Source organism: Opisthorchis viverrini (genome assembly GCF_000715545.1).
Source record: "Opisthorchis viverrini unplaced genomic scaffold opera_v5_328, whole genome shotgun sequence".
Taxonomy (NCBI): domain Eukaryota; kingdom Metazoa; phylum Platyhelminthes; class Trematoda; order Opisthorchiida; family Opisthorchiidae; genus Opisthorchis; species Opisthorchis viverrini.
Genome location: NW_008751981.1, coordinates 453254 through 467137, shown reverse-complemented (window position 1 = coordinate 467137; position 13884 = coordinate 453254). Strand labels below are relative to the sequence as shown.

Genomic DNA, 13884 nt, shown 5'->3' with positions numbered 1-13884 from the left:
AAAGGTCAACAAACGTGTGGATCCGCTGATCTATTGATCACTGTCAAGTACAAGCGGGTCAAAAAAGTGATACTAAGAATACAATTCATCTGTCAAGTTCGGGTGAAGAACAACCAATGAAATCTGTCTCTCAAGGAAACACGGTTATTTTATTGGCTGTTATGTAGTCCCGTTACGTTCGGGCTGGTTTTCCTAATACTATCATCCTTACAAGTTGGTAGACAGTGTCAAACTCGGGGAATTCGTCTGTCACTTAAGCACTGAGGTTCCAGTTCCCGATAAATTTCTTGGTCCCCTGGTCTTGGTCTCTTGCGATTCTCGTTTTGCCGAATAGTGGGTTTCACTGAAAAGTGTGTACTTATTCATTTGGGTTGATATTTTGCCTCTCATCTGCCCAGTGAAATGTTTAGCCAAATGAAATTCTAGCTTAATTTTGTTTTTCAAAGTGCCTTTTTCAGTTGTTTTAGTCTCATGAAGCGCTGTGAAATGAGCTTGCCTTCATACGTTCATTCAGTCTTCGCAGACCTTTTGTCGATGTAGCAACAGGTTAAATTTTGCCTTGGCTTATGATTTCCGAGCTGGTTGGGTCGTATCTTCTCAAACGAAATTCTTTTAACGGCCGTTTTGTTGGACGACTATATAAGCGACTTTCGCAGTGTCTCGGTTCATCTGAACCGTGTTTCGAGGCAGCTTCGTGTGCAGCTGCCTCTGATACGACTGCTCGTGTGAATTTGAAATTTCTCAATATGCAAGTTTCTGTAAACCTCTCTGTGTGTTTTCCGTTTAACGGTCCTATGACAAAGACGTATAACAATGCCAGATGTTTTACTGTTACCGGCGTTAGTGTGACGTCGTCAGCAACGATTTTGATTACCCGGAAGTTTCATTGGAACGAATCCGGTCTTGTAAAATGGTCCACCATCTTGATTTATTTCGCGTCACCAAGTGTCACTAAGGTCCGTATTCGTTTATTTATTGAAAATGTGACAATTGAAAACCCGAGATGTTTGGCCTCTTCGGAATTTGTTTCGTCCGTTCAAGCATAGGCTGAGCTTTTCACCGATGTCTTCAATCTTCACGGCTCAGTCGTGAGGTCCACAAATGTTTTCTAATTTATTGGAATTAGGATCGGTGGGTAATGGTCCAAGGAATATTTCTGGCTACACGGCTCTCGGCGATTTCCCACACCTTAGAAGCACTATTGCCGGAGTTTTTGGGCAGCAGGAAGCGACTGAGGCTACCGTACCGCAATGCGGAGAGGGTGGAATACGCGGGAAACTTTCATAGACCTGGTTTGGAGAAACATTACAACCGCAAAAAAGCGTTTTTCGGTTGTTCTCTTGTTGAGAAGTTAATTAAGCAACCAATCACTCCTAAACTATTGACCGACTACTCCGTTCCGTTTATGTCACTCGCAGTATCTATCTTTTTCTATTAGAAACCATAACTATTTCATAAGGTGACCACACGCGTGATGGAATTTGGCAAAGAACAGTTGGATTATATGGTGTTTTACAGAATGAAACCTCATGATATCTCCACAAAAACAGGGCGGCAGTTAATAACACTTCCGGTGTTGGCAGTTGGACTTCGGTTTTCTCAACCGCTCTATGCAAAATTTTGTGACAAAAGTGATTCAACCTCAGCTATTTATCACAGTTGGTCGTACGTTGGCTTAAAGTGCTTCCGATTAAACCTTTTCCCTAGTGTGAGGTTGCCAAAGGTTGCTAAAACATGCCATTCAGCATAAAAATTGCGCACAAGGCGACAGTTTTTCGTATGAATTTTTGGCTTTTTTTGCCCTGTGTGTAGTGAATATGGCTGACCAAACCCCGTCGTCCTAGGTCCCTTGCAGTTCTTGGGACTCCATACAACGTGTGCTTATCGATCAATTTTTTAGAGCAGTCCGGAACTAATTGCGACCTGTAGCACAATCACATATTCAACCTTTGATTCTATTAGGAGAACCAGCTCCGAACGTANACGTAACGGGACTACATAACAGCCAATGGAATGACCGTTTTTCGTTGAAACAGATTTCATTGGTTGTTCTTCACTCGCCCTTGACAGATGAGTTGTATTCTTAGTATCGATTTTGACCGCTTGTACGCGACAGTGATCACTTTCGGCGACTTTTTCTGGTTTGGCCAAGTGCACCAGACTATCAATCGGCTATCCAGACCGGAGTTCGCGGTAAAAGAAGGCATTAGGGAGAATGTGGTCCGCTACAGATTCTATCAGATTCTGTCTTCCTGGTGTGCACAAAACTCGTATACTGGAAGGAAAGCAAGACGTTGTGCAAAATTCACTCATCTTTTCCATCAGTTGTGGAAACCACATGGAAATTAGAATGGAAAGATCTAGAATCCCCGACCGTAGTATGCCCCCATAGGTGCCTGATATATTTATATAGCAATAGGTGTCTTTATGCCTCGGTGTCTGCTATGTCTCCCCAATATGATGCTGCTTGTATCGACTACAGTGGTCCCGGATACTTTCACATCCAGAAAATAGTCAGTTAGAAAATATGGTTACACTGAATCGTTTATATCGTACATGCAATATTTACGGTCACTCGGCAAACTTGTCACCGACACAACGTTGTGTTTTTAAATAGAATCGACTCCCGTTCACACGTTTTGCATATGGGGTGTAATCAATCCTGACGTTGCTGCCTATTTCAGGATTCATTTCAAGTTGATATTTTTCATGTTGATTATGCATTTATGGGAAATTACAACTGACTGTCGATCAGCAAAACAATGCAAGCGGGGAATTCACCTTAGATAGGAAAACCTAAAACGGTTGTGGACACTTTGACACGTGAATGAGCTTGCAAGGTTGTTGAACTGGTTGATGTTGTTCTATTCAGTGGGCTTAGCAAGTGACTTAGAGACGTTTCGTCTCCGAGCCAGGATTGATCATTTATGTAGGGTTCATTACAAGTTACGAGTCTCAGTCACACTCTCCGCCGTCGGTAACACCTTGTTCAACTTTAAGAAGACGTTGGCGTTGAGAAATGTTGAAGTAAGAGTTTCGTTCGCCGCGGTTGAGTCTGATCACCGTCATTAGAACTACGAATTTTACCAGCAGTTTCCTCGGAATGATGCTTGTATCACCAAATAAAGTTATTTTGAATTTCAAATTCTTCCCTCCAGGAATATCAGATAGTCCTGAAATATCAAGATGAAAGATTTTGAATCACCTAGAGCAAGCATCTCACGAATATAGCAGCGACGTTCAAGCCTTTCACAATTTGATCGTCCATCAATCTGCTGAGCGTGTGTGATTTGTGGCTCGATGGAGTAAAAGCTACCGGAGTTGCTCAGTAGAGTTGATGGAGAAAATCGATCTCTTCTACTCAGATACCGGGGAAAAGGAAGGCCTACTCTGCGGAGTTGTTTATTGGAGAAATACCAACTGAACAGTTACAGACTACTGGACAGGGAAGCAAAACTCTCATCTTGGTTACAAAACAGAATATCATTCTTCTCCTTGAACGCGTCTTCCTTAACCTTCCTGGATATTCATTGACTGTTACTCAAATGCTACAAAGCGACTCCATAAATTCCGTAATAGATCTCACTATTCCAGAGGCGCGAAGCGGATTTAAGAGAAAACCCTACTCGCATGCCTCATCAGTAGTATACACTTTACACTGGTACAAGCCGCGAAATTGTTTGGAATAAAATGCTTTCATCGAAAAGCAACCCACGCAGTTTGTCAGTTTCGGTACACGAGCGCGATTCACACAGAGCACCTGATCAAATGACCTTTACGCTTGGAATACGAGAGCATTTGCAAAGCGCTTTGTTGTGCGGCCTAAGAGAACCCCGCATGGCCCGTGTTTTACAACGTTTTATGGGTGTATACAAGCGCGGTAGCCTGTTTGTCATACGACAGATACGTGTGAACCTACTATCGTTTCCTCTCACTGCTTCTGGGTATGCAATGACAGAGCCATCATTTTACACGTGACCCTTTAGCTAACCAAGATAAAATACTCTCTGGGTCTGTCTATGGAATGTATATGCCGTTTTTCGGAAAGAACACGCTATTTTGCGCATGATGCTCAAACCAAAAGTTCGTTGTCCAACATTTGGTTTAGCCCTGGGTGACCAGTAAAGTTCAACTTGACGTGTTACTAATAACGTCTGAGCATTCCACTCCGTTTGTCGAACTTCCGACACATACGCCGAAATCGCCTTTCGTCATCAAAAGCCACCGATAGCTATGAGTCGTTCTGTTGACGATTTCGAATAGATGGCTCTACTCAGTAAAAGATGGGTCCAATAGCTGAAGCTCTGTTTATTCAAAGTTCCAGCGTGCTCTCCTGATTGCCTGTCTCTGCTGTCGCGCCGGGAGGTGGCAAGAGGTTTGGGTCCACGAGTTGTCATACATCCGCAAATCCGAGGATGCAGTGATGCGTGCGCGAGACGGAAGTACTTTGGTAATCAAGTTCGCGGTGTGGATTGTTTGGGCTAAACTGAGGATTAACTAGTGGCCGAGACGGTGGAAATTTCTAAGCATCACAGCCTGGATTGAATCGAATGTGCGGAACTGGCGAGCGTATGGAGAGCGGCCTTTGATAAACCGAGTTGACACGTGACTGTGTGGTTTCGGTTAGCAAAAAACAGGGGATGGAATTCCCAACCCGACCAAAGATCACAGAATCCCTCTTGCTTACACAACTATCTTAGCACTAGCTCATCCATACAGACGGACGAAGAGTGCAAACGACGTTCAAGCGGAATCATCACGTGAACCAGAAGCACTAGACCCTCAGCCAACCTCAGATCAATTTAGGCTCTCCCATCAACTGAACACTTGGTGGCGCACCTTAGCACACCTAACTGATATTTAGCTTGGATTAGCTGATTTATTCTCCTTCCGCCTTATTAAATCTCGACTAACCTCGTAACCTAGTCACTTGGCCTGACGAAGATTTTATGTCAAAAGCGAAATGTTGCCCAGCGATAAATCTACCGGTTGTTAGCAAACTTTTACTAAAAAACGACAGCAGCATTGCAGTTCAGCCGCACAGACCGTCCACGTATGCTCTGTCTATCCAGTATTAGCAGACTGGTGTTCAGATCTCCATAGTATGTTTGTGTCCCATTATTCCATTCCTCTCTTCAGGAATCGATTAGGATAATCGTTTTCCACGAATGCGTTAGGCAGACATTCAAATCCTGGAGCTATTTCCGACGTGCAATTACTGGATAGTGTGCCGTACAAAATTGTCGGGGAAACAAAATCGAATAAATCCGGCTCGCCCGGCTACGCCTCAGGTGGACATGTTTCCACGTGGTCCTACCGCCTTGAATCTTGACGGAGCAAAGCTCATAACAAACTAGTTTGCGAATGAGTGTATTTCGTTAACTTCGTGTAATTTGGTTTCAAGTATAACATAAGGTTGACGGAAACTCGGGGACTGAGTTTACCTGATGAGCCCCAAAATGGGCGAAACCGATCGTAGGCTGTCGACACGTTTTCAGCAAACTTATGAAAAGTGCAGCAAAAACATACAAAGATCATTGTGCTAATTCCGACCAAATTTGACGTTACAAACCAATAAAACTGCCACAGATCTTTCATTCTGTTACTCATCAGCAGGACACCAGGGAAAACAAAATCTAAACGCTCACAGTTCTTCTCTAAACACTGTGTGATTTCGAAATTCAACAAAGATGCATCGGCCAGAATCCGACCAAGGATAAAGCCCCCCCCCCCGGGAGAATCAGCACAAATGCTATTCACCTTTGGAAAGGAATCTGACGTTTACAGTACACTGCAAAAGATGATAATCAATAATGTTTTCAGACTCTGTGTTGTCTGAATGATTTTGCATGTATAGTTTACAGTTTGAATTAGTTACACTTGAGTGAACAAGGAATGTGCATCTGAGCGGAATACCTCCTTAGCTGATAATCAAGTCTAGGCTCACAGTAATGTTTTGGAAGGGCGAGAAACCGTACATACAAATCCGCACGCTTGACAGATCATCGGTCTCGAATTCCGGCCAAAAGAGTGCGACTGATCCCATCATCTGTGTAAAATCGGTCGTCTGTTCGACTGCCCACACCACCTGTTCCTCATCAGAGTGTCTTAATCCGATTAAAGTATTTGAAATTCCTTCCTATGTTGTAGAGATCTGCCTAGATATTTGCGTCTACAAATGTTGGGAACTTCTGAAAGTAGAACAACTGCGTGGTCGCCTGGACCACAGATACAACCTTTAGCTATCGGTAAACACTAGTCGCGACATACACACCTAAAACCAAAAGGATTACTCTCACGAAGTGTCCTGGCGTTTGATCATATCACTGAAAAAATGCATACGTATTATTTATTTTTGTTCATAGCCACACCACTCTCGTTTGAACGGCCGTGTTCCTGTTCTGGCCTACTTATTCCGGTGGGTTTACACCAGAGGGAACCAATGGACTCGAGTTTCGCTCTGATTAGAGCTCATCACCAGTGCATATCCAATGGCCGTGCCGGGATTTTTGAACCCCGGACATCTGACATGCGAGGCGAGCGTGTAACCACTACTCCACCAACGCACGTTGGACGCATCTGAATTATCACGTCTGAACACGCGAAACGTGTTCACACTTGAGCGATGTGATTGGTGTGCCCGACTCATCGAACGACGACCCAGTAAGTGTCCTGGTTGTGGCGATCGATTGACCCGCCAGTCAGGACTTCCCAGTTAGGTAGCGTGGCACACGCCTGAAACCCACTGGGCAGAATTTTGGTTGCAATTTTGGGGTTTTGCGGGATAGGTATTGTTGCTCACCTTCCGGTGCATAGCTGCCATACCACCCAAAGGAAGCATGAGGGCTGACATACTGCCAGGTTGCTCAAGCCTAGACAGGGGAAGCCCAGAGGCAGAGTTCGGGTTTGAACCACGGACCTTCCGGTCATTAAATTCGCACTCTAGCCACTCGGTCCATCTCATCCCCCAGAAAATGCATACAAGAATGCACGTATACAGAAACACCTCCCACACTACTGATTTGCCTAAAGAATGGCCTGAGATAATTTATTCTAGTTTTTTTCATACATTTGTCTCATTTGTATAATGCGTTTATCACCATTCCAAGTTCTATTGTTTTCAACTGACAGCTGCTTGCATTTGCCAATGAATGAATTCGATTGAATCTGTCCCAACCGCTCCGCTGTTCCAACTCCATTGCAGGTTTTGTTTCAAATTTCTCAATGACTATATTTCTCCAATAATTGTTCTGCTTGGTATCATCGGAAATATCCTCTCGATAATTGTTCTTCGAAGTCCTCGAATGCGATCTCCAGTATCCTTATATTTGCTCAGTCTCGCTGCGTGTGATATTGCTCTTCTAATGGCTGCCGGTGGGTTGTTCCTGTGCAGTGATCTAAGCGGTGAACCACAGTGTCAGGAGAACGACACCCTTTCGGCATATAATTGTTCGAACAGTTCATTGTCCATACCTTTTGTCATGGAACAACTGCTCTATCCGTTAGGACTGACTGCTCAGATGGCAACCATATGGATCACCGTTTGTCTAACAGCCGAACGTTTCATCGCCGGTTGCTATCCTCTTCATGCGAGTATACTTTCCAGCATTCCACGAGCTCGTATGGCCACACTGTGCTGTGTCCTCTGCGCTGCTGTTTACAACCTACCACGATGGTTCGAATTGTCCTACTTCAGAGACAGTGTGGCTGGAACACTTGGCTCCAGTTCCAATTGTGATGTCGCAGTGTCTAGCGTCACCTGTCTATGGCACACCACTTTCCGCGTGGTCTACTACACATGGGGCTACATCCTTTTCATGTTTCTCTTACCTGTTGTCGCACTCACAGTAATGAATGTGAAACTGATGCAAGCTCTTCGAAGATCGGACGTCTTTCGAACGGTGTATCCGGCCACATGTTATTGTCAAGCTCCCTGTAGTTCGTCGTTCGGTGATCAGGCAACCGGTCCAGTTGTTTTGGACGAAAATCATGAATCCGTTGAGCGTCGCGGCTGTTTGAAATTTTGTCATCAGCACATGGCTCGAGTTTATCCAAAGTTATCCAATAACCATTGGACTGTGCAACGTAACCCGAGTCAAGCTAGTTCATCCGCCGTGCAACATTGGAGAGGGACGTCTAGGCGTGCCGCAAAAACCGAAAGAAACGTAACCCGCATGGTGGTTGTGGTTGTCGGAGTTTTTGTATTCTGTCAACTTCCAGCAATGGTTTACAATATCTATTTCGGTATCACACCCCAAGTTCAACCCGTCGCTGGTTGGTGCATATTGTCAGAAGTGCGAAATTTCCTTGTAGTTCTAAACTCGAGCATCAATTTCGTGATTTATTGCTGTATGGGAGCCAAGTTTCGTCGAAGTTTTGTTCACGTGATCACTCCATGTTGGGAGAAACATCTCGTGGCATATCCAATACGATCACATATTTATCGGATGGTCGATATGAAAGCTGAGGTGTGATGAATTTTAAAACTATACATGTATATTTTCAATTACAAAAACAACGGATAATATACGGGTGTTATTTGTACTGAAGGCGTTTTTTGAGTGTGTATTATGCATACTTTCTCCAATGCGACTTTTTAAAGTGCACGATTGTGGATGCAGTTTAGTTGCTGAGTAACATATGCATTTATCGATTGTAGTGGAGGGAATTTTACGGAGAGTTCTCCGTGTCAATGAAACTAGTCCATGCTGAAAAAGTGAGCAGTATTCTACAAACGTTTTATCCTTACTGGGAATGATCCGTGATATAAACACCTCGCCAGACTTCAGGTAGTTTCAAGCACAAACCTTACGGTCCGGCGACGAGTGTCGGATCAACAGTGTGATCACCTCACACACACACACACACCACCAACTTGACTGTTTTAAAATGACCAAGAATCTCTATTTAGCTCAGAGATGGAACAATTTCACGTGCAGGGTGGGACGTCAGCGGCTTTCGGCGTTCGAGAGGATGTAGCGACGGCACACGTCGGTTCTGAAATGCACAGATATAGAGATTGGTATTACTGAATCGACGCACAGCACACATTCGCACAGGTCGAGTGACACAGGAAAGAAGACCGGAGCGTGGCAACAACACGCATGTATTCATCCGAAACCGAAAGTCGGGGGGCGGGTACCAAGTTAGGTCAAGGTCAGTCAGCGGTGGGGTGTACAAGCGGGCTACTCTTTCCTGTCCGGGGCTCGTGGTAGCTCGTCTGTTGTACGTGCAATAAGGAGAGAGAGAGAGAGAGAGGCACACGTAAAGCATGTGATAGACGTGCAAGCATATACAGACGAGTTTCGACCGCGTTATCCACGACATGAATGGAACTTCCGCTTGAGAAGTCGTCATTCCAAATGGTGGTCAACTCGTGACCATTTGATCTGGCTTCCTTGATTGACAGATGAGTCTAAGTGTGATCTAATCACATCGCTGGTAAGGCACTCATTGGTGTTCAAACTGGTAACCAGAAGGTTGCGAGTATGACCTCTGAATTTCTTAAGAAACCGCTTTATATTGCTGCTCTACTTTTTAACACAGATAGGCTTAACACACCCAGGACGGAATTCTTTGAGAATGTAGTCGGGTGGGTTAATGACGTAACTTGTGGAAGGTTTTGAGAAAATAAACTAGGAAGTCAGGCCACTTCTGAAGTCTATCCATTAATCGTAACTACAATAGACCAGGGCAATTGATCATTAATTAATCAATTAATTAATTAATCATCAATTAACCATTAATTAATTGATGCCAATGTACTGAGCTAGATTAAGACGGGATGACTTGGGAAATTTACAGACGTCCAAGGCAGAACAAACCAGAGTAGTCCAGAATAGATCATTTTCGTTCCAGTAACACGATCCTGCTCTTGTGTCGCTTGCCAAATTGTATCGGTCAGTCTGGTCCCAACAAAAACGATAAACTAATAATCCCTGAGTTGAAACTCACGTTTGTGGTCTAGCAACCATGCCATCCGAAGGAATTAGGAAGGTTGAGTTATCTCCTGTTTTCCCAAGTCTAGGTAGCAACAGTCCAGAAGCACAGGTTGGGTTTGAACCACAAGTTTCCGGAAAATATGTCCACCCCTTGAACACTGGGTCGTCTCGAGCCCAAACCCGAGAAGCGCTGCAGATTAGTTTTATCCTCATTGCGAGTGAACAGCAGTGCGCATCTCACGAACCCGTAATTGTTTGGTCAGTAATCTGAACACTGCTCTTCAGCCCCGAACGGTTAAAAACTTTGAATTGAATTACTTATAGTCAGTTGAGATGCATATAGGCTAACAGCATTCCAATAATTTCTGTAAAAGCTCTGTGCCGTTAGGAAGCTACAGGTGTGATACACACTGAGCTTGAAATCTAATCCCCAGTCCGGCCTAACTCCGGGCCAATAACAAAACATTGTTTGGGCAGATGCCAACTACAAGCTATCCGACAGACAAAGCCTGGTCTCCAAATTTAGGATTTTCTAAAGCCTCTACAAAATATCAAAACAAAGATGTCAGATCCGCAACTTTCCAAAAACTTTTGTGAACGGCTAGTCCAAAGTTGGAGGCTTGCGGAAAAACGAGGTTGTTGGATATCTTGAGAATACGAGCGTATGAGACTTGGCAACTGATCGTCAGATTTCATGTGAGGGGTCACTTAGGAGCAGCTTTCATCCTACCAGTATCCCCATTTTTTTCAGAAATCGCAAAACTTTAATCTACTTTTCTGTATCAAGGTTGCGCCTGCAGTTCGTATATCAGGTGAATCAATGTTTTCGAAAGCGCGACCTCGCACACAGCAGTCGGAAAGAAAACGATCTGGCCTCTGATCTGAGTTGCTATAAACGCTCATTGCGACAGGTGTTTCACGCTCCAAAATTTCCTCAGTTACCTCCGTCTGCCATCCAAAAAACCAGTCAGCACCATAACATATGGCATGTAACATTAGTTGAACTGCTAATCGGCCAAACCAAAGTAAATTCAGCTGCCAACTAAAAGGTCGCATTATTGTCCAAGCGAGGGATGTGCGGTGGACTATCTTGGACCCTTTTGATAAATCTCGCTCACAGAACATCAAACCGTAGATCTCGTTAGACAGCCAGCATCTACACGCAAACATTCACAAGAGTTGAAAGAATTATCTCGTTTTTTTTCATTTCCTGAATCTGTTTTATTCTAAAACAACCGAAACAAACCGAGATGTTACTTTTGCTTGTAGGTATCTCTCTCGAAGAACAAAACATCCGGGAATAACATTTTCTCACCAAGATTCGTGCCTGAATAACACGTGGTCAGGTTACAAGATGATCCAAATCTGTCTGTTCCCCACTCCCGGAAAGACAATGTTCGTACACGATACTTCCGGACAATTCAACTCAAAACAAGGGTATCAGGAAAAATAGTCCGTGCGATCTGAGTCAGGGTAGAGTTGCAGAAACAAGAACAAGTGTCATTTGTTTAGAGAGTATCGCTTCAGTTAGCCTTACCTCCCTAGGTGAACTGAGGTTACAAGTAACCAAAACCCCAAGGTATAGTAGCCGCCCGCAGGACATTGGAAAGCCACTAGGTCGTTGAAAGTCCCCACCTGGTGAGTAGTGAATTCGAATTCTAGTCACGTGGTTTTTGCTCCGTAACTCCTCACTGTGACAGGCTTACTTATGAATTGTTCGCTGAACTGGGCAATTCGATTGCAAACGTTTCATCACCAATCAAGGTGATATCATCGGTGCGTTGTTAGAGAGCGTAGCGGTGCGTACCGATGGGTTGGTGGTTGTACGTTGGGTAGTGTTACGTGGGTGCGTTAATAGAAATGCTGCTAAACGGGGTTGACCTTCGATCACGATTGGTTGTTCGGCCCGTCGGTTCAATTGGTTGTTCAGTGATCCTGTGTACTGATTGATGACCACGTGACCTTTGAGCCTGGCCTCCCCTGCCCTCGTGCTCTGATCGATGCTGGAGTGACCACAGCCGTTAACCTCTCTGGGTTCCGGCTCGTAATTGCAAGCAGTTCCTGCTTCCTTGAATCCGATATTTGGCTCTTCTTGAGTATTCCGGTGAAAGAGTTGGCCCTTTGCACCTAGCGGTGCGTAACTTGTTCCAGTTTAATGCATTATCCGATATTGGCTCTTCTTGAGTATTCCGGTGAAAGAGTTGGCCCTTTGCACCTAGCGGTGCGTAACTTGTTCCAGTTTAATGCATTAGTTGATCGAATCGGCCGTGGAATATCATGCCTTCAGAAATTCCCTTCGGTACGTCGTGTCTCCGTATGCCAAAATTCTCACGTTTTCATGTTGACTACGTGACCTTCTTAGTCTTCTTGTATGGATATCAAGGATAAGGGGTCATGTCTCCTGACAGCCGCGTTGTGTTCCTTTGTTTGTGTGCGTAAATTCCTAGCGGTTTGTCCAACGTAGAATTTGTTGCAGCTGAATCGGTGTGCCACATTGTTCCTCTTGGTTTTGTCTTGATCGCACTTCGGTCTGCAGATCAGTTTCTTCGCCGTGGCATTCGATGAGTCTTTTTCGGCCAACAATCTGGTTGTCTGTCACAAGCGTTACTTGTGACAGCTAGGTGACACGACCATTTTCAGTTTTCCAACAATCGGCCAACTTTATGGGCGCGTGCCACATACATATCCACCTTGTCAGTTTGCAGATTCTATAGTTTAATCCGCCTAGACCCCTGTCCAACGTAGAAAACTCAGTTTTTTCTATCCGATACGGCATTACGGGACATCGTTTTGATGTTTGACAAATTCAAACAAGGCAGTGAGAGCTATCAAGATGCGGGATGGATTCATTCCATCCGCTGACTTAAAATATGAGCGCTTGAAGCCATTGCGTTTGTGTACATCTGATACTCGTGTGAGGAGGGTCGGTGGATGGATTCAATCCGCTGACTTAAAATATGAGCGCTTGAAGCCATTGCGTTTGTGTACATCTGATACTCGTGTGAGGAGGGTCGGTGGATGGATTGTAAGTAAAGCCAGTCAGCGCGATAACACCAGAGAATCGTCGATTCTTCCCTGTTGGGAATCATCAGTAGTGCCCATCTCATGAGTCTACGAGAAGTTTCGAACCCAAACCTTTCCGATCCGCGGTTGAAAGCCAAGAGCGGATGAGAGGCGGTGTGATTAATCTTTATTTAGGCACTGTTTTAGACAGGCTTGGTAAACAATGGGTATTTCTTTCAACCGGGAAACGTTTTGCTCCCTCAGGTCAAGCGAGCAGGCAGACAGAAAACTAATCAGTGAAGATTCTTCAGATTGGCTTACTAGATCAGTGTCGCAGTTTCAATTAAACGGTCTTTTGGGTTTGTGTGATTGCCCAAATCTTACGGTTGATGGGTCGAGGAATTTCAGTTTTTCTTATCAGGTTTCGTTCCGTTATCATCCACACCAAGTCGCTTCAATTGATGATTCACCTTGGGTGCCGCTGGCAAATTTTGTTCGTTTTTGTGGACCTATGAGTGCTCCGACTACAACACCAACTGTCAGTTCGACTCTCACCGTTCATAACTGATGTCAAAGCGATATCTACTACCGCTTCAAGTCAATCAATCCTACACTCATGTCTCTTGCTCGGTAAAACAGTGATGAGGGAGTAATCGCGAACACCGACTTCCGATCGGCAGACGAGTAGATCAAAGTCACCCCAGTGTCAGTTGGCTACGCACACACTGTGATTTTTATGTTCTCACCGGTCTTATATGTCATACAGTACTCAATCAAAAATGGAATCTCTCCCCATATTAAGTTTGATGCGCGAATTTAGGTCATTCAGATAGGTGTAAAATTCGTTTCATCGCGTCCAAACGGTAATGTGTATAACATCAGAATACATTAGTCACGTTGTTATACCTTTTTATTGAGTACCAACTACGATGTTAGGTAT

General features: G+C 44.4%; 2 protein-coding genes across 2 annotated transcripts in view; both read left to right on the top strand.

Annotated features, from left to right (window-relative positions):
- T265_10001 (hypothetical protein) overlaps positions 1–6583 on the top strand; it is a gene marked incomplete at both ends in the record, with an annotated part of 37921 nt that extends 31338 nt beyond the window's left edge. Inside the window, one exon of the mRNA XM_009176238.1 lies at positions 6366–6583. Within this exon, the coding sequence (XP_009174502.1) occupies positions 6366–6583 (218 nt within the window). The remainder of the gene's footprint in view (positions 1–6365) is intronic.
- Positions 6584–7151: 568 nt separating this feature from the next.
- T265_10000 (hypothetical protein) lies at positions 7152–8474 on the top strand (the record flags this gene model as incomplete). Its single annotated transcript, XM_009176237.1, has 1 exon — positions 7152–8474. The coding sequence occupies one exon, from the start codon at positions 7152–7154 to the stop codon at positions 8472–8474; it is 1323 nt and encodes a 440-aa protein (XP_009174501.1).
- Positions 8475–13884: the final 5410 nt, after the last annotated feature.